The sequence below is a fragment of the Rhododendron vialii genome, chromosome 10a (assembly GCF_030253575.1).
Source record: "Rhododendron vialii isolate Sample 1 chromosome 10a, ASM3025357v1".
NCBI classification, from domain to species: domain Eukaryota; kingdom Viridiplantae; phylum Streptophyta; class Magnoliopsida; order Ericales; family Ericaceae; genus Rhododendron; species Rhododendron vialii.
The window spans coordinates 10,968,665-10,991,165 of record NC_080566.1 but is presented as its reverse complement, the minus strand read 5'-3'; the positions used below and the strand labels follow the sequence as shown (position 1 = coordinate 10,991,165).

Below are 22,501 nucleotides of genomic sequence, written 5' to 3'. Positions count from 1 at the left end.
CCGTTGTCCTTTTTTGAAATTCGTAATATTTGTAAATCACTTATATCTTTTAACTTATAGGAATAAGGTTTAATGTTATTTAAGAAATTTATTTAGCAAAACTAATTCGGATATGTCAAACAAAATTCATACCGAATAAAGTGTTATAAATTCTTTAATCCGGTAAGACAAGCGACGAATAAATCAATTGGAGTATATTGGCAGTTGCAAAAGATCATAAAGCAACTTTTGAGTAGCCGTGAAGAATCAGCTGAGCGTGTGGTAGAATGTCGCGTCACTTCGAAATTCCGAAGCTTCTTCTATTTTAATCTAAAAAGAATTGAATTAAACATATAGACGAGCGTGCAAGTGGATTGACGGTCAAGCTTCATTTTTCTTGCCATAGTCATTAGCCAAAAATAATACTCCCCTCTTTGTGTCCATTCTTTTGTTTCACGTTTTATTTTAATTAGATAAAATATTAATTATAACTTTTAATTGGTAATATTTTTTATATGCAATATGAATCTTGTTTGATAGATCTCAACGAGCTAATTTAAACGATGTTTTCAAAATTACCTAAAATATTATTAGACTGTAAGATATAATCAACCGAAAAGTAGCATGAACTTCCAAAAGAGCCGTTCAGCTAGTGGCTACTGGCTTTTTATTTTTTTTTCCTATTCAATTTTTTTTCACATTTGTTAGTTTTTCATCAATTTTTGGGGATTATTAATTCGTCATAACGAAAGGAATCTAAAAAGTAAGAAATTACGATCGAAACCTAATATTTTTGAATAAAGACAAAAATAAGCCAATAAGCCAACTATTTCGTCTTTATTCAAAAAAAATTAGGTTTCGATCACAATTTTTTACTTTTTAGATTCTTTTCATCATGACGAAGTAATAATCCCCAAAAAATTGTCGAAAAACTAAAAAATGCGGAAAAAATTTGAATAAAGACAAAAAAAAAATCCACTTGGCTTATTTAGCCAAACGGACGGAGGGAGTAATAGTAATTATCTAAAAGCATCCCCAATGGAGTCCAATTTTATTCACCCAAAAGAGAGTGAACATTACCCTCATTCTTATTAGTTGAAATGGTGTGAATCTCACCACAAAGTGATGTCATGTTTACCATATAATACACTTTTTGATAAGTATAACATCACTTTGTGGTGGAAGCCACACTATTTTAACCAATATGAATGAGGGTAAGGCCATCCACAGTGGTATAATCAAAAATAGATAACCAAAAGTTGACACATCAGCTTTTGATTATTCACTTAAGAGATTGCTAAGCTTAACAATGTTGAGGTTCACAATGGTCACTTCTAGTCCATAACCAAAATAAGGGGTCCACTACAATTTCACACAATCTCTCTCTCTCTCTCCTTTTGTTTCCCGCCATTCACTTCCCTCCATTACGTTTTTTTTGGGCAAAAATATATCGAATATATGGTGTTCTTCCTAGAGTTATCTATCAAAACAACACCGATTTTTTTTTCTTCCTATTCCTATAACCTATATCACAAATCCACCACTCTCTTAATCTTTCAAAAAAAAAAAAAAAACAGATGCGTTCTTAAATTTGAAAAGAATACAAGGTTCTTCCTCTTCTTTTTTTTTGTGTGCAAGGTTCTTTGTTTACTCAACCATAGGGGGAGGAACAAAAAAATGAATAACCACTTTTTAGTCAAAAAAATCAATTTTTTTTTGCTAAAAAGTGATTATTTATCAAAATACTTGGGTAAAAGTAAAAAAAAAAAAAAAACACTTTTCCCGATTCCTCTCGTTGAAACGAATCAATAACCTATAAAAGTTTGGTGCAAAACTAAAAAATGCGAAAAAAATTCAAATAAAGACAATTTTCAAATTTAAGTTAAGTTTAAGTTAAATTCATAAGAATGCATCATAAAATAGAAACGTAAAAGAAGAGTAAAATACCTTAGGCCATCCACAGTGGTATAATCAAAAGACAATTGTTGTTAAAGTTAACAATATTTGTGCAAAAAATGGTTCACAATGGTATAATCAAACTTAGCAACATCCTTAGAAATAATCAAATTTTGGGTTTTGGATAATCAAAATTAGCAACCTTTTTCAATAATCAAAATTTGTGAACCCCACATTACATAAGTTAACTGGTTCCAAAATTTATATATACTCGTATTTCAACTACTATTTTATTCTTTTCTTCTTCACTTGCTCTATATCTTTTTCGCTTCAACTACAAATTGTTTCTCTTTCTTTTCTTCCAAAAGTAAAGCTCATATTTCTCGATCATCTATAATTTAACTCATCGTTGCTGGATTAATATTCACCTTTTTAAGTGGAAGGTGAACAAAACTCAACTCTACGCAATGGTAATAATCAAAATCAATAACCAAAATGTGTCACGTCAGCATTTGATTATCCATTTAGTTCATAATCAAACTTAACAACCTCTATCTCCACATTAGTTATTTTTGCATCCCTAACCAAAAAAAAACCCCACTATACACAATACACATTTGTCCAATCGTAAACGAATTCTAATCACACACTCGACCACACCAAATTAATCGTCTCGATTAGACGATTCCAATGTAGGGTGTTTTTGAGTTTTGATTATTGGTTAAAGTTGTTAAGTTTGGTTATGAAATGAGTGAAATTTGGTTATTTGCTAAAAGACTTATAATTTTACTTATTACAATGTGGGATGTTTTTTGAGCATTGTTGTTAAATTTGCTTATCCACACTCATTTGCTTATTACAATGGGGATGTTCTAATCTACTGCTCTATTATTGAAGAATGTAACGCAAACTGCTAGCAGCACCTTGAAAAAATTTCAACAGAATTTTAAATTTCCAACTAATAATTTTTTGGTTAACATGGAGAAGATTATATTAATAATAGCTCAGCGGCAATTACATAACAGAGTTCATTACAAAAAATTTGGATGAAACCAAACTAATCATCTAACTATTGTAAATGAGAGAAAAAAAACAAGTCAACTGATCTTTCACCCCGACTCAGATGTTGATTTTGACGCAAACAATGGCACTTGTGATCTGTTATATATTCATACCTACAAATTAGCAGTTTCAAAAGAGATAAAGTGCTGGCCAAGGATAAAGGACAACAAATACCCAGAGGATCAGATGGACTCCAATCAAGAATGAACGCACCAATAAATTTCCAAAAAACTACAGATTTGACAAGCCTCCACGAATTGTCTCACCAAAAATATCATGTACGATACAAGCATTGTTGACACAAATATCATTGTGAAGCAACATCGTCTTTGAAAGAACCCGATCTATAAACAAATATTCGTCCAAAGACAAAACTAAAACTCTTGAGAAAACGAGAGACAAAACTCTCACAAATCAAACAAAAAGTCGCTGACTTGAAGAGACGAAAGAAAAATAAAACAAAGAGACAAGTATAAAGGCCTTTCCTTCCCACTGATGCACAGGTGGGGAGGGGAAGGGAGAAGAAAGATCTTGGTGGTTGCTAGGGTTTTGAGAGATTCCAACCAATATGAGGAGAGGTGGCTCCGCACTTGGGGATAAGTATTGGTTTGTTCTTTAACACCGTTAGGACCCATTTGTTGGAAGGATGAGATTTTTGGTGGATAAGAAACAATTGTGATAAAGGGTGGATATGTTATGGGGGGATTAACTAAGAGGAAGGATTAGCTTATACTCTCTCCGTCCCAAATTCAATGTCCTTTTTCGGCAATTGTGTCATTTATAAAATTTCTTATATTTTTCAACATATAATATTTTTCAAGATTTTAAAAATTTGTATAATCGAACTAATTGAGATCTATCAAACAACGTACATTAATTGTATATAAAAAAATATTATAGATAAGAAGATATAGACATTATTTTGAGACCTCCCAAATAGTGAAAAGTGACAGTTAATTTGGGATGGATGGAGTACTTGATTTGAGTAATAGTTGAAATGGGTGGATAAGAGTGGATGAGGTATGAATTTACTTAATTGCCCTCACTAAAATTAAACTCATTATTAAAAGCTCTTAAGCAAGTGTGGGCTACCACAGCCCCGGGTGTATTCTAAAAAAATTGAAAAGTCACAACCCGGATTTATGGTTTGCCATCCGAGAAACCATTTGATTTTGAAAAATGATTAATTGAATTGAAAACCAGAGATTCGTTTGAGGATTTGGAAGCCATGTTACAAGGAAGGAAGGGTTTTACGGCACCCCCTGCCCGACTTAAAATCGGTATCTACTAAGCATTTACGGGATTTTCGAAAATAGTTTGTTTCATTGGACAACTAGCAAATATTCACAAATATAGCAAGTAAAGAGGTGCACACCTGTGTTGGTGTAGAATGCATATTGATGAGATAATGCAAGATATTAGGATGACGCATAAAATAGAAATCTGCTACTGAGAGCACTCCCGAGCTCTCAGGACTTCACTCCTGAGCGCTCAGGAGTTCTGCTACCTGATCCTACAAACTTTGGTTAAGCAAGTATACTGTAATGTTTGAAGTGAAAGAAATATTAATGATACAGGCTAATGCTCAGCAAAGAATTTAAACAGCCAAGAACTGGCCTGAGAAATCCAAATCTTGCCTCATTGCATTTGAAATTAAAATTGAACAGGTTCTGGAAGTTCTAGAATGCCTCCAATATTAACAAAGGCGTTAAGAGAGAATTTTCAAGGAAAATGTAACTTTAGCATACTAATCTCGATATGTTATTTTCACTTTGTTTTCTGAAAATGAAAATGCTTCTGGAAACATCTGAAAACTCTGGATTATTCACAACAAAATTTAATGATATGGTTATAAGATCTCCAAAATATTCATTTTCCTTGAATACACGATCAGAAAAATAGAAACGTGAACAAAACCACTCCAGAGCACTCAAAAGCATTCCTGAGCGCTCGGGAGTCCCAAAAAGCTCATTTGAAAATTTTGTATGCAACTCTTTTGCCCTTGTTTTATGATAAGGCCATTCAACCACACATCCAACAGGAAATACTAGAGTGGGCTGAATGGCCTCCCTCAGAAGGGAAACAACCCTTAGTGATTTGAAAAAGTAGAAGAATTCTACCTTCTTGAGTGGAACTTTACTTCTTGGCTGGATTTTGAAGATGGAAAGGAGTGGAAAAATCCACGAATTAGGACTGAATGTAACTCCTAACTTCCTGCATTTTCTTCTTGATAAATTTTTGATGGCTTTGATTTTTGGCATGACTTGGAAAGTGATTTTTGTTGCTAAAAAGAGTTTTCCACTTGAGAATGAGAGAGTAAGGGTGCAATATTTCGTGGTGTCCTAAACGTAGCATGAGCCTGCTATTTATAGGGGGGGCAACATTTTTGAATTTTGAAATTTAAAATGAAAATAAAATAAAAAATATTTTAAGAGGGAAAAACAACATGATTTGGTCTTCTGAAATCTCTGATGGAGGTTATTGTAGCAAGACCGAATAGTTGAATAAACATGGCCATGTGCTTGCTGAAAAAGCTAGAAATTTAGAGTAAAACAGTTGACTCGAGTGCTTAGGATCACTCCTGAGCTTTTGGGATTATCACTCCTGAGCGATCAGGAGTGAGCGAAATCTGGCCTTTTGAAACAGGTCCTCAGCGCTTGAGAATGGTTCTGAGCGCTTGGAACTTATTTTATCAAATTGATTTTGATTTTTGAACATCCAAGAAGCAAAGTCCGATTAAAACCGAGGCTCGTATTAATCCATATTCATCGTCGGGGGGCCAAAAGCCACAAATTAAGGAATTTTAAGAAGTTTAAATTGGGGTGTCTATAGCAAGGTTTGAGACGCTTTACTGTGTTTGGTTTGGTATTTGAAAAGTTTTTTGAAAAATAGTAGGGGTAATAAGTGGAGAGAGATAGAGAGAGAAATGTTAGAAGTAGGAGGAATCTTGGAGGAATCTAGGGAGAATTTTTTGGAAAATTCTTTTTGAATTGTAAAGACAACGAGGCATAATTTCTTGTAGAGAATCAACATGGGAGAAGCTAGGTCTTCTATTGGTAAAACCCCATGACTGAGGAAGGAGAGGAGAGAACCCGTAATGATTCATCCAGAAGTTGAAAAATTTGAAGGGCTTTTCCGCTCCCTTGTGAGGAACAATAGAAACAACGGACCCGAAAACCCTATAGTGCATCCTGCATTACAGGGCGTGTAGTGCGTATCATAGCCATTGGTGAGTGTTTTCAACGGTCCGAATTCAAATGAAACTTTTCCGGAGAAGAGTTTTCATTTAAATCGATCCGGACTGTTGAAAACACTAACGGATGGCTGCAATTTGCCCTACAAACAGGATCCCCGGGTCCGTACAACTATAGGGCTGTGATCTGAGATTGCTGGGGCAAGGAAAGCTACCTCAGATTCAGTGAACAAATTTTGCCAGTGGAAGTTAACCAAGGCTCTAACAATCCTGCTACTACAATGATCCAACTAATCCAACCCTTCTATTAGACCAAGTAAACAAGAGTCCTTTAGAATTTAATTAGATCCTCTACTTCAATATCTTCCAAACAATTGTATTGACTTAGTTGTGTAAAAATATATAAAAAAAGTCTTACTAGCATTTCATAAGAGATTATCATGTTTCATGACTTTTAAATAATGAGAAGTCTTATGAGGGTTCTTGCCGATCGAACTCATATTTCGTTAAGTGAACAATGTAAATACGATGATATAAATTCTAACAAAAGGAATGAATGTGTATTTGAGAAATAGAAATAAGATTAGAAAATTGCGGTTGGGTTGGTTACGAATAGTGTCAGGCTTCGAATACACTTTTGAATAGAATGAAATATAATTCCTTGGATCTCCAAAATAGAGAAATAGAGAGTTGGGTTGGGTTGGAGATGCTCAAAGGAAAGATAAGGGGAGTTCAAAAAAAAAAAAACTAAACCCTAATTTCTCTGACCCTTACTCCGGTGCATTTTCGGCCTCCGAATTAAGTGAAAAAAAAAACTCTTAAAATTCTCCCAGGATTCACCGATAAACGTACTGTACTAGAACATAAATACATAAATATTAGGGGAATATGTGAGAAAATGAGTGAGCCCTTCGATTTCCAGTGATTTTAGATTTTTTTTAAAAAGAAAATTGATTTTCACACTCCCATTTTGTTCAAGTGCACGTCATTTTTCTGTCTTCGTCCATGTAGAATTATGAAACTACCCTTCGTACATTTTTCCTTTCACACGTAAAAAGGGTAATCATGTAATTTCACATCATAAAAATAAATAAAAAAGGAGTGCTTTTTGATAAAAGAAGAGTGAAAATCAATTCAAAAAATAGAGGTTCGTTGAAGTGAACCCCTCTTTGTCGACCGAGCCTTTTCTCTTTTTTCCCAGAAGTCAAAGAAAAAAACAAAGAAGCAATTAAAGGACAAACCATGCCAACCACTCCACATTTATGTCCTCCTTTGAATTGCTTTTTCCTTGCCACTCATGACCATGGAAAATCCAGGAGCCTCGAACTTCTAGGGTATCTCACTCCGCAATCTGCATCACCAAGGAGATGCTTTAGGATACAATTTGGAGGATAGAATTGCGTCTATTCATTGACATTTGGTCGGATAAACAGTTGTGTCTCTTCGTTTTGTGACTATTCAAAATAGTCACGAACACTTCTATTTACAGGTGTTTTTCGTCATTTGTTTTAAAGAGATTTCTGGAGAGTGGTTTCTTGGACTGATCGATTCTCCATATTTTCATGTGAGTCATGAGTCTCTTCATGTGAGGGAGTACAAAACTTGAGTTGGTTCGTTAGGTCCATCAATTGCAGTTCTACTTCGGTGGGATTTCGATCATTGCTTTTTGAGAATATAAGTCCAAAAAAATCGTAATCACCATAATAGAGACGAATCTGTCTCAATGACAGAACAATGTTTAACGCTAGCCTTGATCGTCATGTTTTCTACCGCAAGGTACACGTGGCTAGCTCCCCACCTTAGAATCGCGCTTGGAGCCTCCCTCGTCCTTGCCTCCATTTGGTCTCTCCCACGACAAAAATGCCACACTAATTAAATTTGACATTCCGACGACTATATATATGGCCATGTCTTTTTCCCCCCAAGAAGGATGTATGGGCATGTTGAGGTTCCTTTTCTCGAAGGTGGGAGGTTTCGAGTAATTCTTATATATAATTTTGTGTAATCATTATGAGAAAAATTTATTCACAGTTCAGCTGTGAACAAATTCTTTACAGCAGTAATAGTCAATTACAACCGTCCAAAAATATTTTGGGCGGTCGCGATTGGCTCCGCAAACAACTATTCATGGCTCCGCCGTTAAAAAGATTTTCTCAATTCTTATTTATCAGAAGTGAATTATTTAATTTGAATGGCTGAAAATACGTAAATCTATGTGTGTTTTTTTGCTTCGTCTTTATCTTTCTGCATTCATACCCCCTGGCTATAATATGGCTGCTCTTATCAATTTGGGTATAGCTAGCAATCTTGTCAAAGAAACAATACCAATCCCACCACAAGTTAGGTGACAAAGAATATTTCCCAAAAGAAAATCATAACATGTGCTTTCACCCCATTATTTGCATGCACTTTCAAGATTAACTCAGTCACTTTGTTCCTCCCTTTTTTACTAGCTAGCTAAGAAGATATGGAAATGCGTGAGTTTTACAGGTTATATCTCCTATATATATTCCCCTGGATAAGGATGCATATTAACTACTCCAAATGGGGTCAATTATTGGATACTTCGAAAGTACCATGTGGTTATTTCCTACAAATAAAATATCGCCACGACATAATATGGGTCACATCACATGTCTCCAACGATTCCGTCGACAAAAGTAAATGATAATGTACCTATCTCGTAATCTGTTCCATGTAGTACTCTGGGAATCCTGAATACTCTCAAAATGGAGACCGTTCAATATATATACACCTTGTCAATAACCAGAAATCAAACCCTACATTAAGATGCGAAAAGAATATATAACTGGCCGGATAAATACTCTTTTTTTAAGACGCCGAATAAATACTCTCAGGGTCCTGTACATTGTATCGTGGAGAGAAAAGTACTTCAAAGTTCAAATGGTACAAGAATATGTATGTATATAGAATTCTAATACAGTACACACATCGCGATGCAATTTTCATGATTTTTTTCCATACCACATGAACTTTTTTCGTAAATAACACACTATTTTAACCTGAACAACACCAAAATAAACTGTTTTTAGCGTTTTATTATTTACATTAGATAGCAAATAATTGTGGTGGAGAAATTCAATCGGAGGGCCAAAAAACAATCGGACCAAGGGACGCGGGGGCTCTGCTACCCAAAGGGCGCAGCAGCCCCTGCCCAGACCACTCAAACGGCAACGTTTTGGTTAAAAAAAAATACTTACCATCAATTTGCAATCTTATGGAGCAGAAACGTGATTATGAGAGCCTTAGAGACAAAATTTGATTATGTCTTTTTAGAATAATATGATCAGAATAATAAGATCTTCACATCCATTCAAATGGATTAAAAATTAGAGTACTTAATTTTTTAATCATATTTTTTAATATATAAACGGTCTCAAAAAATTAAGTGCTCAAGTTTTCACTCCGTTTGAATCGGTGCAAAGATCTTGTTATTCTTATCATATTATTCTAAAGGATCGTAATTTATTTTTATCTCTAGAGCTCTCATATTAAGTATATGTTCTTTATTTAGGACCCTATGAAGCAGAAATGTGATTATGAGAGCTCTATAAACAAAAATTAATTATGACCTTTTAGAATACTATGATAAGAATAACAAAATCTTTGTACTGATTTAAAACGGAGTGAAATTTTGAGTATTTAATTCTTTGGGACCATTTATATATTAAAAAATATAGTTAAAAAATTAAGTACTCCAATTTTTAATTCGTTTGAACTGGTATGAAGATCATATTATTCTGATCATATTATTCTGAAGAGACATAATCAAATTTTGTCTCTAAGACTCTCATAATCACGTTTCTACTTCATAGGATTGCAAATTGATGGTAAGTATTTTTTTTTTAACCAAAACGTTGCCGTTTGAGTGGTTTGGATAGGGGCTGCTGCGCCCTTTGGGCAGCAGAGCCCCCGCGTCCCGGACCAAGGATCTCTGTAGTGCATCTAGATAGATCCCTTCGAAATCTCCTAGACCTAAAATAATGTTCCTTGAGTACTTATTTGAATAATAAATCAAGTCGATAGCTATTTCGTGTTTGTTAGTTTTGTACCAAATTTTTGTGAATTATTGATTTGAAAAAATAAAAAAATTATTTTTATTCAAATAGTTTGAAAAAAATCCACTTTTAAGCTTAAAAGGTACAAAAAATATTTACTTTTATGATTGCTCTTGTCAAGACGAATCAATAATCTACAAAATTTTGATGCAAAACTAACGAATACGAATTTTTTTGAATAAGGATAAAACTTTCAAAAAGTCTTCAAAGTTAACGGAACTCAACTTTAGTCGAACTCATTTTAAGAAAATGTGATGAAAAAATGTTTAAAATAAAAAAAAAAGAGTTCGGATTCTCTTTTGTCCAAGTTTTTCAAGTAAGAAAACAATTATAATTTATGTGGTTACAATGGAAAAATTAATGGTTCAGATCTGGTCATAGACTTTTCACGCGAAAAGTCTCTGAACAAATTCAAACCATTAATTATAACATTGGACAGTCAAGATTTCGATTGTCCGGTTCAGTCCAAAACTTAGACGGAAAGGATCCACTCCCGAATAAAAAAAAAAACCCAAAAATTTAATCTCAAGTTGTCTTCCTCATTTCCGTTGGCATAAAGCTTCGAGAACCCAAGAGGTCAGTTTCCACACTTCCCAATTCAGACTCTCACGTCATCTTCACCCTCATCCTAATTTAGGATACACGCAAACCGACATACGATTACCCAGTTTCGCATATATCTATTTCCCCCTCTGTTTCTTCGATCACAAGGCAGTCCCTTTCAAAATCAAAACCCACCATTTACTTGAATTCTTTGAGCAAACAACCCAAGCACGCAAAGAAATGGAGGCGAACGGAAATGCCAATCAACGGATTGCCAGAATTTCAGCTCAACTTAACCCTAATTATCCCAAGGTCTTTACTTTTTCTTTCTCTTTTCCAAAATTATGCTGATTTTTTCAATGTCTACATCTACCTTTGTGTTGTATATGAACTGCCATCTCATCTGTTGGTTTTTTGGGAATAATTGTTGAGAAACAAGAAACCCAACTCAGTTGGCTGAGTATTGAATTAGTATTCATGAAAACTTTGACCCAAATAGGAAGTTAGTTGATAAAATTCAAACTAAGATTAAATTCTTTCCGCCATAGGTGGAAAACCCCAAGTTTCCACCACCTATTGTGGGCCCCACCATGCGTTCATTGCAAAACTCAGAACTGTTCATCTTGTAGGACCAGCAGAGTAGTATACGCATGCAAAAAAAGTTAGATTGATCGAACATCTATAGGTATACAAAAATTGAATTCTAGTTTAGAAATGAGAGACCCAATTCATTTAGTTGACAAGATTGTTCTTGTATTCATGGAAAGCTGAGACCCAAAAACTTTATGGCTGTTATTCTCTATTCTTTCTCTCCGTCCTAATTTATTGGTCCCCTGGATAAAAAAAATTAGTTATATCTTTAAATTGGTAATGAATTTTATATCCAATATGGATGTTGTTTGATAGATCTCGATTTGTTCTATAATAGAATGTTTAAAACATTATAAATTACAAGATATAATCAATTGAAAAGTGATACAAACTCCCAAAAAGGACAATTAAATTAGGACGGAGGTAGTATTTTTTCGCATACTTGCTTTCCTTTGATGAATTTGGGTTGATATAATTGTCTCTAAGCTTTGTCTGTGTTGGGATTCATGTGAATGATTTACTCAGCTTCTAGGTGCTGTGAACTGTGTTGTTTTTAGATTTTTGATAGTGGATTGGATCAGTTGTGGACGCAAGATTCTTAATGTGGGGGGACCAAATCACACATATTCATAATTAACAGCAAAATCTCATCTAAAATATTGACAGCAAAGAAATGTATGGAAAAAATATCAGAAATAAATATCGTGACATACATTTCCAGCTTGCATACAGCAAAAAATACCAAAGTAGATTGCATAAGTAAACGTTTGGGAAGTAAATGAGTGGTATATGTTTTCTGAAGGGAATAGTACTACAAGAATTTTAACTTAGGTTTGTGATGTGGGGGCCATTCTTCATAACTTGTACAAACAAAACCAAAAATATATTAGATGTAGGCTCTGTTTGTTTGGGTGTAAAATATTTTCAGTAAAAACATTTTCCACATTTTCTCCTGTTTGGCTGCACAAAAGCTCGGTAAAATTATTTACCGCGTAAATTATTTTACACTAGTTGGCGTAAAATGACTCACGAGGAGAAAGGCTGTAAGTTGTTTTCCAAATTGACGACGTAATGAACACTTGTCACGTAATCCATCATCATCTCATTCGCTTGGCCCTCGGTGGACAAGCACTACTCTTGGCAACAACCAGTGGCTTCACACAACCAAGAAAACCATGGCAACACCTGTCAATTGGTTTCTTTCAACAGCTGTTGAGCATATGTTTATTAAGAAACCCATTGTTTTGAAAAATATTTTCCATGTGCCAACCAAACAACCGAAAATATAAGTTTAAAGTTTGTTTTTCGAAAAAATGTTTTACATGTAAGATGTTTTACATCGAAACAAACGGAGCCGTAATGGGAAAATTGGGAGGTGTGCAGTGGCCCAGAGCCCCTACTGCAACCCCCTAGGACAACCCCTGGATTGGATACTTGTATGTATGATTTAGTTTGCTGCTCTCTGTTTGGGTTAGACGTAGACCTTTGTTATATATTGGGGTGTGATGATAATTGCCTATAAATTGTGCACTGCGAAAGATGGAGGGAAGTTCCGGATTGCAACAAGTCAGCTGTCGGGCGAAAGGTGGAGCTCCCGGATTCAAAGTTGCAATCTTGGGTGCTGCAGGAGGGATTGGGCAGCCTCTGGCCATGTTGATGAAGATGAATCCATTGGTTTCAGTTCTCCATCTCTACGATGTTGTCAATAGTCCCGGTGTAACAGCAGATATCAGTCACATGGACACTGGTGCAGTGGTAATTTCTCTCTCTCTCTCTCTCTCTCTCTCTCTCTCTCTGGGGTTATGTTTTGCTTTATAATGTCAATCATTAGCTTGTTGACGGTATATTGGGACTGTGATCCTGGTCTTTGGTGTCGTTATATCTTTTGAAGGTTTTTTCAGCTAATCCTTAACATTTGGGCATGCAACCATGCTTTTGGATGGTTTTGGGGAGTAGGAAACTAGGAACAGTTATTTGCTGAAACACCGTACTTCCAACTAGGACCTTTTTAAGTGTGAAAAGTTTTTCATTTTTTCGAAACAATATTTGTATGTGGTTTGGCTATGATTCAGTTAGTGGTCATGTTTGTTTTTAGTGTTGTTTTAAATGTAGGATATGGTAGGATTTTTAGTCCCCCACCTCAATGGAAGCATGCCACAAAATTGAACAAGCACAAAGAAAAATAAAGAACACAAAATTTAACGTTGTTCTGTCTCAATACCTACTCCACTACAAAAGAGAATTCCACTATATTAGTTGAGTACAATAAGATAGATAAATATTAACCCCCCAAGTCCACGCTCACTAATATTTTTTCTCTTCCTAACTCTCACAATATATTTTTTCTCTTGCTCTCCCTTCAATGCTATTAACCAAGCACTGTTTTTCCTCTCCAATACTGTATATATTCTTGTACCAAACCACGGAATATATACATACACAAACTATGACCGCCGTTGAGAAGGAAACCAAAAAATATTGGCCATTTATTTCCAAATTGGACTTGGTATCCAAACTTGACCAAAAATTCCTTCTTAATGGAAACCACTTTCAAATCAAACACCACCCACGGTGAATTTTCATTCCAATAAAAATTCCTTTTAATTTCACAATATCACTTGAATAGATATCTCCAATCATTAAGGAAAATTATCCTACGTGTTTGAAGCACAACAGGATAATCTCTCCTTTTTTGTGACATGTTGGGAAAATCTACAGTAATTCCAAGAAGTTGAATCTTTGGCATTTATACTTCTCCTGTTAGATCCAATAAAACACAATTTTTCCTGTTGAATCTGATATAACTAATTTTACTTGTGCAAAATTGCATGCCTTAAAAAAGGCAGGTAACACAAAATTAATGATTCAAGTCTCTGCTTCTACTATGTATTTTTGACAATGAGAAGGTATAAAATGAATATCTCGAGCTCCAACATTCATTATGCTGTTATTTTATTATATGTCCATGGATCTGAACTCGTCCTCATCCATAGGTATGCGGTTTTCTAGGACAAAGCCAATTGGAGGATGCCCTCATTGGCATGGACCTTGTCATAATTCCTGCTGGTGTTCCAAGAAAACCGGGAATGGCAAGGGATGATCTGTTCAATATCAATGCTGGCATCGTCAAAACCCTTTGTGAAGGGATCACCAAATGCTGCCCCAATGCCATTGTCAACTTGATCAGTAATCCTGTGAACTCTACAATACCAATTGCAGCAGAGGTTTTCAAGATAGCTGGCACCTATGATCCAAAGAGGCTGTTGGGAGTTACAATGCTTGATGTTGTCAGAGCCAATACTTTTGTGGTACGCATTAATCAATCGCAATTCGTTACATCATGTTCTTCATGCAAAAGTGTGGTAAATATGGGATTTCCATTCTTTGGTTAATGGAACTGAGTTGCAACAGCTGTTCCTTGTCGTACATCTTTATGGTCCAACTACTTTAAGATTGTTTGCTGACCCATGTTGCTAATGTAAACGAGCTAGTGCTCAAAGTGTAACTCAAGCCTAGATAATGTGGTTGGGTGCGATTATGTGGTTGGGCGCAATTTCTGAAGGAGCATAAAAGTTTGGCCTAAGCTCATGCACTTAGGAAACAAACTGATTCCAAACGATTTGGGCTTGAGCTATTCACGAACAGCTTAGTGTGTTTGTAGCTGCCCCCCGAATATTAGCAACGCCAGTCAGCAATTCATGGAGCGTTTGCCCACATATTTGAATGCATAACCTGAAGGTTAATAGGCTGAGCTGAGTTTTAACCATTGAACCTGCGACCCCATACTACCCGAGGATAAGTTTAAGGGAGTGAATAGGAAAACTATCGCCTTGGATTTATAAATTCACTACTTTGATACCTAGGTGTAGCCCCTACCAATGACTGTGTTTGGGAATATGCATTCCAAAACATAAAATTGCTTAGGGGTGTCAGCGATTTTCGGTAATTCAGTTTTAACCAAACTCCATAAAATCTTGATTTGCTTCCTTTTTGATATCATGCTTTGCAGGAGCATGATTTAGTATCCTCAATTTTTATGGCACTAATTAACTTCCTTTGTTTAATTTTTGAAGGCTGAAGTTATGGGACTTGATCCCAGAGAAGTTGACGTTCCGGTTGTTGGCGGCCATGCAGGGGTGACGATTTTACCGCTTCTGTCTCAGGTTCAATTGAACTAGCTTCTTGTATTTATATATCTTTTTATGAAGTCTATGAAGTCCGGCTGGATAGATTCTTGTTATTTAGAGAGAATCTAGCCTCCTCATATCGTACAATTTGTCAACTCCTATCCAGGTTAAACCTCCATGCTCTTTTACCCCAGAAGAAACTGACTATTTGACATCTCGTATTCAGAATGGTGGAACTGAAGTTGTTGAGGTAAAAGACATTTGTTAGTTTTTACTTTTTTGTTGCTATATTTGTTCCAAGCTCCAGTACTCCTCTTTGTTGTGCATAACTGTTGTGTTTGGGTGGGCTTCTAAAACTGCAGCAAGTTTGAAGTGGTTGTCAACTCAACATGAATTTAGTTCCTGGTCATCCGTGTGTGCATGTGCACTTTTGTGGATTGCGGCATGTATCCATGAATGTGATGTGGCACACATTCATGATGATAGTCACTTACCTTAAAGGATTGATTGATCCACTGCTTTATTTTCTTCAATGCTTCCTAAGCCTCTTGACCTTTTGAAAGTAGATGAGAGTCATGAGACTAACAAGATAGTTGAGAAGCTTCATTGCCAGACCTAAATACACCACGGTAGTGTCTGATGATTTTCCAACCTTGGGAAAAGACCTGTTGATATTAGGGCAGCCAAGGGGTTGTATCAAGGTCCGATTCTGACCCTCATCCAGTCTTACTAAAGTTTGCATTGTATTTAGATTTAGCGGTTTAATTTAGATGTTCTTAAGGATTCCTATTAGGATCAAGAACGAACTTCAAGCCCATCTAGATTTGATTCCATTAAGTTACAATTGTTAGATTTCTTGGAGGGTTCCAACCTAAAACCAATTGGCAATAGGTGGAGTAGCCTCTAGAATTTATTAACCAAGCTTGGGTGGCTTAGATGAGCAATGTGGGACAAGTCTAACACTCCCCCTCACGTGCTCACGTGCAGCCTGGATGCACGTGGAGGTGACAGACCAGGAGCTGACTGACTGATTCGGGCGACAGAGATGACAGAGACTTTCCCACGAGAGGTGAGGCCACCCAATACCTAGCTTTGATACCATGTTAGATTTCTTGGAGGGTTCCAACCTAAAACCAATTGGCAATAGGTGGAGTAGCCTCTAGAATTTATTAACCAAGCTTGGGTGGCTTAGATGAGCGATGTGGGACAAGTCTAACAACAATCACATATGGATTAAACATGCTGATGTTCTCCCTCCGAAGTAGAATAAGAAAGGTGTCAGTGCACTAAAACCTCGCTTACAGCAGGAAAATGAAAAAGGTACCATATATCATTGGCTAATGTCAAGAGCCAAGACAATTGCAAGGAGGGTCTGAACTTCAAAGAACTAGCTATGTGATTGCCATGAAAAAAAGTTCGAAAGAGGATGCTACTCTATGGAGAGTGGCGGTCGGTGATATATGGACAGCTGGGGCTTTAAGCGATTGCTATCCTCTATGTTTTCAGACCCTCTGCATTTCACTGAGCATTAGTAAATGATGGCTATTACTTCCATATTTTGTAGTTTGCAGTATCCAGACTACCAGAATGAGGATCTACTGGCCCTAAATTATACCTGGAGAACTCAACTACCCCCAACTAACTTGTAGGAAAGTTGCAAGCATGAACTATGGCACATTGACTTGCCAACAATGCGGTGCTGAGATACTAATCAGAAAAACAATAACTGGTCCTGCACCAAAGTGTAGGAAATTTGGAGCAGCGTCAGCCATTATGCATTTTGTTACGAATTTATGTCTAGCAAACTTTCTTATTTGTGGTTCCAAAAAGTTAAGAAAAGTATTAGGGTCTATGAATCAAAGGTTTGATTGCAGTCTGCTTCTACTAAAATTAGAGCTCCAAGTGAATAAATTAAAAAACTTGCAGCGTGTGTTTTTGTTTTTTGGGTCATATGGACCACCTAGAAGACCCAAAACATCACAAACAATATCAAGGTTCACGTGCCACGACCACCATCTCCAACAAATTTTTAAATTTTCCAATTTCCTGAAACTTAAGAAATATAATTAGAGGAACAAAAAGGGCAATCCTACTATTATGACACACTTCGCTTCTGAGAGCACACTGGCAACTGTTTTTTTTTTTTTTTTTTGTAACGGCAATTTTTTTTTTATATATTAATCCTTGAGATTGTTACATAGATTAAAAGGACAAGAGATGATGGCATCAAATCCTAAGCACAACTATGAACTATCTTCTGCCCACCTGGGACCCAACAGCTGCGTAATACCCTAACAGCAGCAGACTAATATATGAAAAGCATCAATAGGACTCGGTTAAACTAAAAACTTATTACACAAGTTGCCAAATAGGGCTGATGAGATAACCCGAAGCCTAGAAAGGACGTGCTGAATGAAAAGAACATCACAATATTCCCAAAGGCTTAGTTTGTTGGGCCTTGTTTAGACTTAAATTCGTGGTAGTAATATGGAGTCTGCCATTAGGCATTGTTTTCCAGAGCATTGGTTGCATGTTCATAATCTGGGCAATAATTTGGGGGCTAGGATAGTCATGGCTTGGGATCCTCAGCTTTTGGCTGTGAATGTTTGTCTTTTCTTCTCCTCAGCCTTATGCATGATTTTCTGTAGTTGTTCCTTTCATGCTCCGTGTTGGGTTCTGCATGGCTTTACCTTCAGCCAATTAGGATAAGCGAGCTGCCTTCCATAAATGAAGAGGCACAATACATTATCATGCCTAACTGATGACTCGAATTTCTTTGTTCATATGTCTTAGGTTATCTGGCCTATGATACAACTGAGAATGTATCAGTCAAGAAATGATTGGAAGAGCTTCGGTTTTAGTTGTCTTTCTCTTAGATTTAGCAGCCTTACAAGTCAATTGTGCAGTGTGTCGTGGTATATGCTTCAGTTGTAATGTGAGCTTCAATTGTAATGCAAAGGTAATAGATGAATGAATAAGTAAACAATATCATACCGTACAACCTTATTTTCTTGCATAACCATGTTTCTACTTACATAACCGTGTTTCTATACAACTTTATTCTACTTAATAACCATGCTTGTTGGATTTGCTGTCAGGCAAAAGCTGGGGCGGGATCGGCAACGCTATCAATGGTTAGCCATTTTTACAATTACCACACTTTTTCTTGCTAGTTTTTCTGTTGCGGAAATAATCTCAACTTTCAGCTCTTGATTCTCACATCAAAATACCTCAGGCTTATGCTGCAGTTAAATTTGCTGATGCATGTTTGCGAGGCCTGAGAGGAGACACTAGTGTCATTCAATGTGCTTTTGTGGCTTCTCAGGTATCCTACCCAATTTCACTTGCCATACATCACTTATTCTCTTTTCACATCTAAAGAGTTTTGCACTTTCTCCCGATGTGTACGTAACAAATTAGTGGGTTGTCACTGTAGGTGACTGAGCTTCCTTTCTTTGCATCCAAAGTACGGCTTGGCCGTACAGGAATCGATGAGATATACCCACTCGGCCCCTTGAATGAGTACGAAAGGTTGGTCACACATCTGAAAATTTTGGGAAATATGGATAGTGTTGTGTTTTCTTATCCAATGTTGTGATCCGATATGTGATGTTTTTTCAGCTACCCATTTGTTCACATTGGTTTGTTTTGTTTTGCTGTGACAGGGTTGGACTGGAGAAGGCAAAGAAAGAGTTAGCAGAAAGCATTCAGAAGGGGGTTTCTTTTATCAAGAAATGAGTAAGTGCCACCAGCATGGTTTTCCTGCATGCGTATTTCACCCCTCTTCTATGTTTCCTTTTATACCCATTTTTTCAGATCACAGTTCTTGGAAATAAGTTGCTGGGTTTTTGTTGTATCAAAACCAGATATGACTGATCAGTTCTATACTGGGTGATATGTTGTATCCTGTTGGTAGAAGAAAGGGATGAGTTTTCAATGTCCTTCGAATTGCTTCCATGGGTTTAGGTTAGGTGAGATCCCTCAATAAAGAGATGGATATTGTTAAAGCTCTAATACACTGGTTTTCTTTTGTTGTTACCTGAAATAGGACTGACTGTAAATGAGATGAACTGGGCCGAGTTTTAGAATGTCAGGTTTGGTCGTTAAGTTTTTGCTAACTCAAACTTGAGTTTGAACTCAATGAAACCTTCACAAGTCGAGCTCGAGCCGAGCTGGCATAGGCTTGAGTCAAGCTCATGATTGTTCACAAGTCTCAACGAGCCTAAATAGTCATATACTAATGCTCACATACAGGTGTAGAGGTGCAAATAAAATTAAAATTTTATGCATAAATAAGTTTATGCACTTACAAAATTACATTTATACCTATGAAAGTTATATATTTTTATGTATACAGATAAGTTTATACGTATGCAAGTTATATATGTTTATGTATATTTAGGTTTGTGCATGAAATTTTCATCATGTATATAATCAAGGTTTGCTTGCCGAATACTGTTAGGTGTTGGCTGACCTCATTTAGTAAACGAGCCTAAATTTAGGCTCATGTTTGGTTTGTTTAATGATAACCTCGAACGAGCTTTTTTTAGAGTCAAGTCTTGAAAGTCAGCGAAAAGCTTTATTCATTTGCAGCTCTAATCTGGAAGTCTGCCAGCAGCTTTAGCCCTTGCTATTGGGCCTCTAAGCAGTATATATATGGCCCAGAGATGGACCATCCACATAATTTGACCCAGCCCAATCAGACCTGGGGCCTAGACTATAATTTTTTGGAGGAAACAACAGGGCCAGCTGAAGCCTGGGCCATCAAGTCGTGCCTTGGGTACAAAATCCCTTGGGGTAATTTGTTGGTGATTCTGCCTTCTGAGTTCTGACTTGTGGGCTTATTGCCGGTCCAGGTTTTCGTGGACGTGTATCGGTGTAAGACCTTTTGAGTTTGTGTTGACTATTTTGTCCCCGTTTTAGAATGCGAGTACTGTGCGAAATTTCGAGTGGAGCGTTGTGACTAATGGAGGGTATTATCAGGAAAAAAGGATTACGATTATTTGGATGGGACTTGAACGTGCGGGTATTTTGAATATTGGAGCAGCCCAGGTGGAGCTCAAATTTTTTGGTTATGGTTTTGACTCGTAATTGACGCAAATACTACTATGACCTGAGAGAATTGTTATTGAGTACTTATTCAGTTGTCCCGGAGCACGTTCACATGGCGATCCGGATCATTCCAGTATTACACATTTATGTGGAGTTGATACACCTTTAGTTATGGACTCCACGAGAATGTATGGTGTTTGAGTGTCCCGGAGCACCATGTGGCTTTGCTATGGGAGAACTGAATAATTGTTAAGACATATGAATATGTAAAGTTTTGGTTGAACAATTATGACGATGAAGAGCCCGTGCGTTGTTGCATGATTAAGAGGCCGAATCAAACTTCGCATCATCCCAACATCCAGCCCCCACAATCCTTCTATTCTCTCTCTCTCTCTCTCTCTCTCTCTCTCTCTCTCTCTCATTATTGATTCTCTAAGCAATGCACCAAAAGCCTAAATGCACCGACACACGTACGCAAGAGTCTCTCTCATTATTGATTCTCTAGGCAATGCACCAAAAGCCTAAATGCACCGACACACGTACGCAAGAGTGGCTGTACCCGTATTGGACTCATCAAAGGCAGGCGATACGTCGAGACCGCGTCCAATGACGTATCTATGAACTTTTAATAGTGTTTATGGTGGGACACGGCTGCAAGCCTGAGACACGAAGAATACTGGGAGGAACAAACATGGGACATGACAAGGTGGCTTTGCTAATTGTAGAAGTTTATTGGAGAATATAACTACGTATTGAGCAGGAAGTGTTGTAAGAATTTACGTGGTATGTATATAAGTGATGTGTCATCGGTCGACAACGCTTCCAATAGGAGCACTAATCTAAGCATTCAGAGTAGCTCTAAGGTAGAGATATTCATGCAACTAAAATTTACCGTTACGCAGACAAAAGTTGCCATGGCCGCGTTAATTCCTATGTTTGGTAACTTATCTTATCCGGTAACTTTATTTATACCTGTTTCCTTGTTCGTATTTGTGTCTGCGTCCGTACTACGTAATACTACTACATATATAGTCATAAGGTGTTTTGTTTTTGGATAATAAAAACAGGGGAGCAGTGGTTGGCCTTGGCAGTTGCTTTAACGGATATGTGATGATCAAGTCCGTGTTCATAATTTTGTTATTGTACTTTAGACCCACTGTTTTTTCTTCTCATTACACATGTTTCCAGTACTGTTTCCTAGCTATAATTATTGAATCTGGCTAGTGGCAAGGTTTCTTTTCATCTCCTTTACAGCTTTCTCTCTCTGTGTCTCACTATGTGATGTGTGTCCTCCCACTTAGTTCTTGTTGAATTTTTCAAAAAGTTAATTTGAACACGAAAGCCCTAGTCACTGCCCTCCTTTATGGCTTTTTCCAACATCACCTCTCAAGCGTCTTTCTTCCCTCCTAAAAATTACCACAGTTTTCCATACGTGATTGTTTGGGTGCATGGAGAGGACACAAACTCAACAACAGGTTTGACAAGTATGGAAACTTGGTTGGTGTTTGGGCTTTGGCCTTTTCAGGTGGGTTTCGTCCCAAATGGTTGTCATCGATTGGTTTCTTGTCAATCGTAGGTTTGGGTTTCGGATTGGTAGTTTTGTTATTTGAACAAGATGTTGTTTCTTTGCCCATATTAGTCTTATAACAATTTCAAGATTAATGAAATTTTCTTTTGCCGTTCAAATAAAATGGAAACTTGGTTGGACATGGCCCATGTTCGATTCCCTATAATCTCTTATTGGGGTTAAACATATTTCTAGCACCATCCATGCGTGGTGGGTTCTTAGCTTTGGCCCCGACATAAGTGCGGTGGAGTCTCCTACAGATAGTGGTGTTATTTGATGGGACATTAATACTTCTTGACAGAGGTGACGGGTACCATACTTGCACTTCCATTTGGCGAAAAAAGAAAAGAAAGACAAGTAGAAATGTTTAATAATTGATAGTTTGGATCACGATTTTTCAATTGTTCTTTAT

General features: G+C 36.7%; 1 protein-coding gene across 3 annotated transcripts; it reads left to right on the top strand.

The window, feature by feature from the left end:
* Window positions 1-10,763: 10,763 nt before the first annotated feature.
* LOC131304207 (malate dehydrogenase, glyoxysomal-like) lies at window positions 10,764-21,769 on the top strand. Of its 3 annotated transcripts, none has more exons than XM_058331356.1 (10): window positions 10,764-11,064; window positions 12,883-13,098; window positions 14,337-14,651; window positions 15,417-15,506; window positions 15,637-15,720; window positions 18,569-18,604; window positions 18,706-18,795; window positions 18,907-19,001; window positions 19,136-19,208; window positions 21,590-21,769. In XM_058331356.1, the coding sequence occupies exons 1-9, from the start codon at window positions 10,993-10,995 to the stop codon at window positions 19,206-19,208; spliced, it is 1,071 nt and encodes a 356-aa protein (XP_058187339.1). In that variant the 5' UTR covers window positions 10,764-10,992; the 3' UTR covers window positions 21,590-21,769. The 3 variants fall into 3 exon arrangements, with proteins under 3 accessions (XP_058187339.1, XP_058187338.1, XP_058187340.1); XM_058331355.1 differs by lacking the exon at window positions 21,590-21,769 and adding an exon at window positions 20,064-20,545; XM_058331357.1 differs by lacking the exon at window positions 21,590-21,769 and adding an exon at window positions 19,287-19,484.
* The last annotated feature ends 732 nt before the right edge of the window (window positions 21,770-22,501 follow it).

Bases quoted from the DNA above. Each gene is read 5' to 3' on its own strand.
- LOC131304207 (XM_058331356.1), top strand. From the start codon at position 10,993: ATGGAGGCGAACGGAAATGCCAATCAACGGATTGCCAGAATTTCAGCT. The intron at 14,652-15,416 runs GTACGCATTAAT...TAATTTTTGAAG, and splicing joins TCAGAGCCAATACTTTTGTG to GCTGAAGTTATGGGACTTGA. The intron at 15,721-18,568 runs GTAAAAGACATT...ATTTGCTGTCAG, and splicing joins GTGGAACTGAAGTTGTTGAG to GCAAAAGCTGGGGCGGGATC.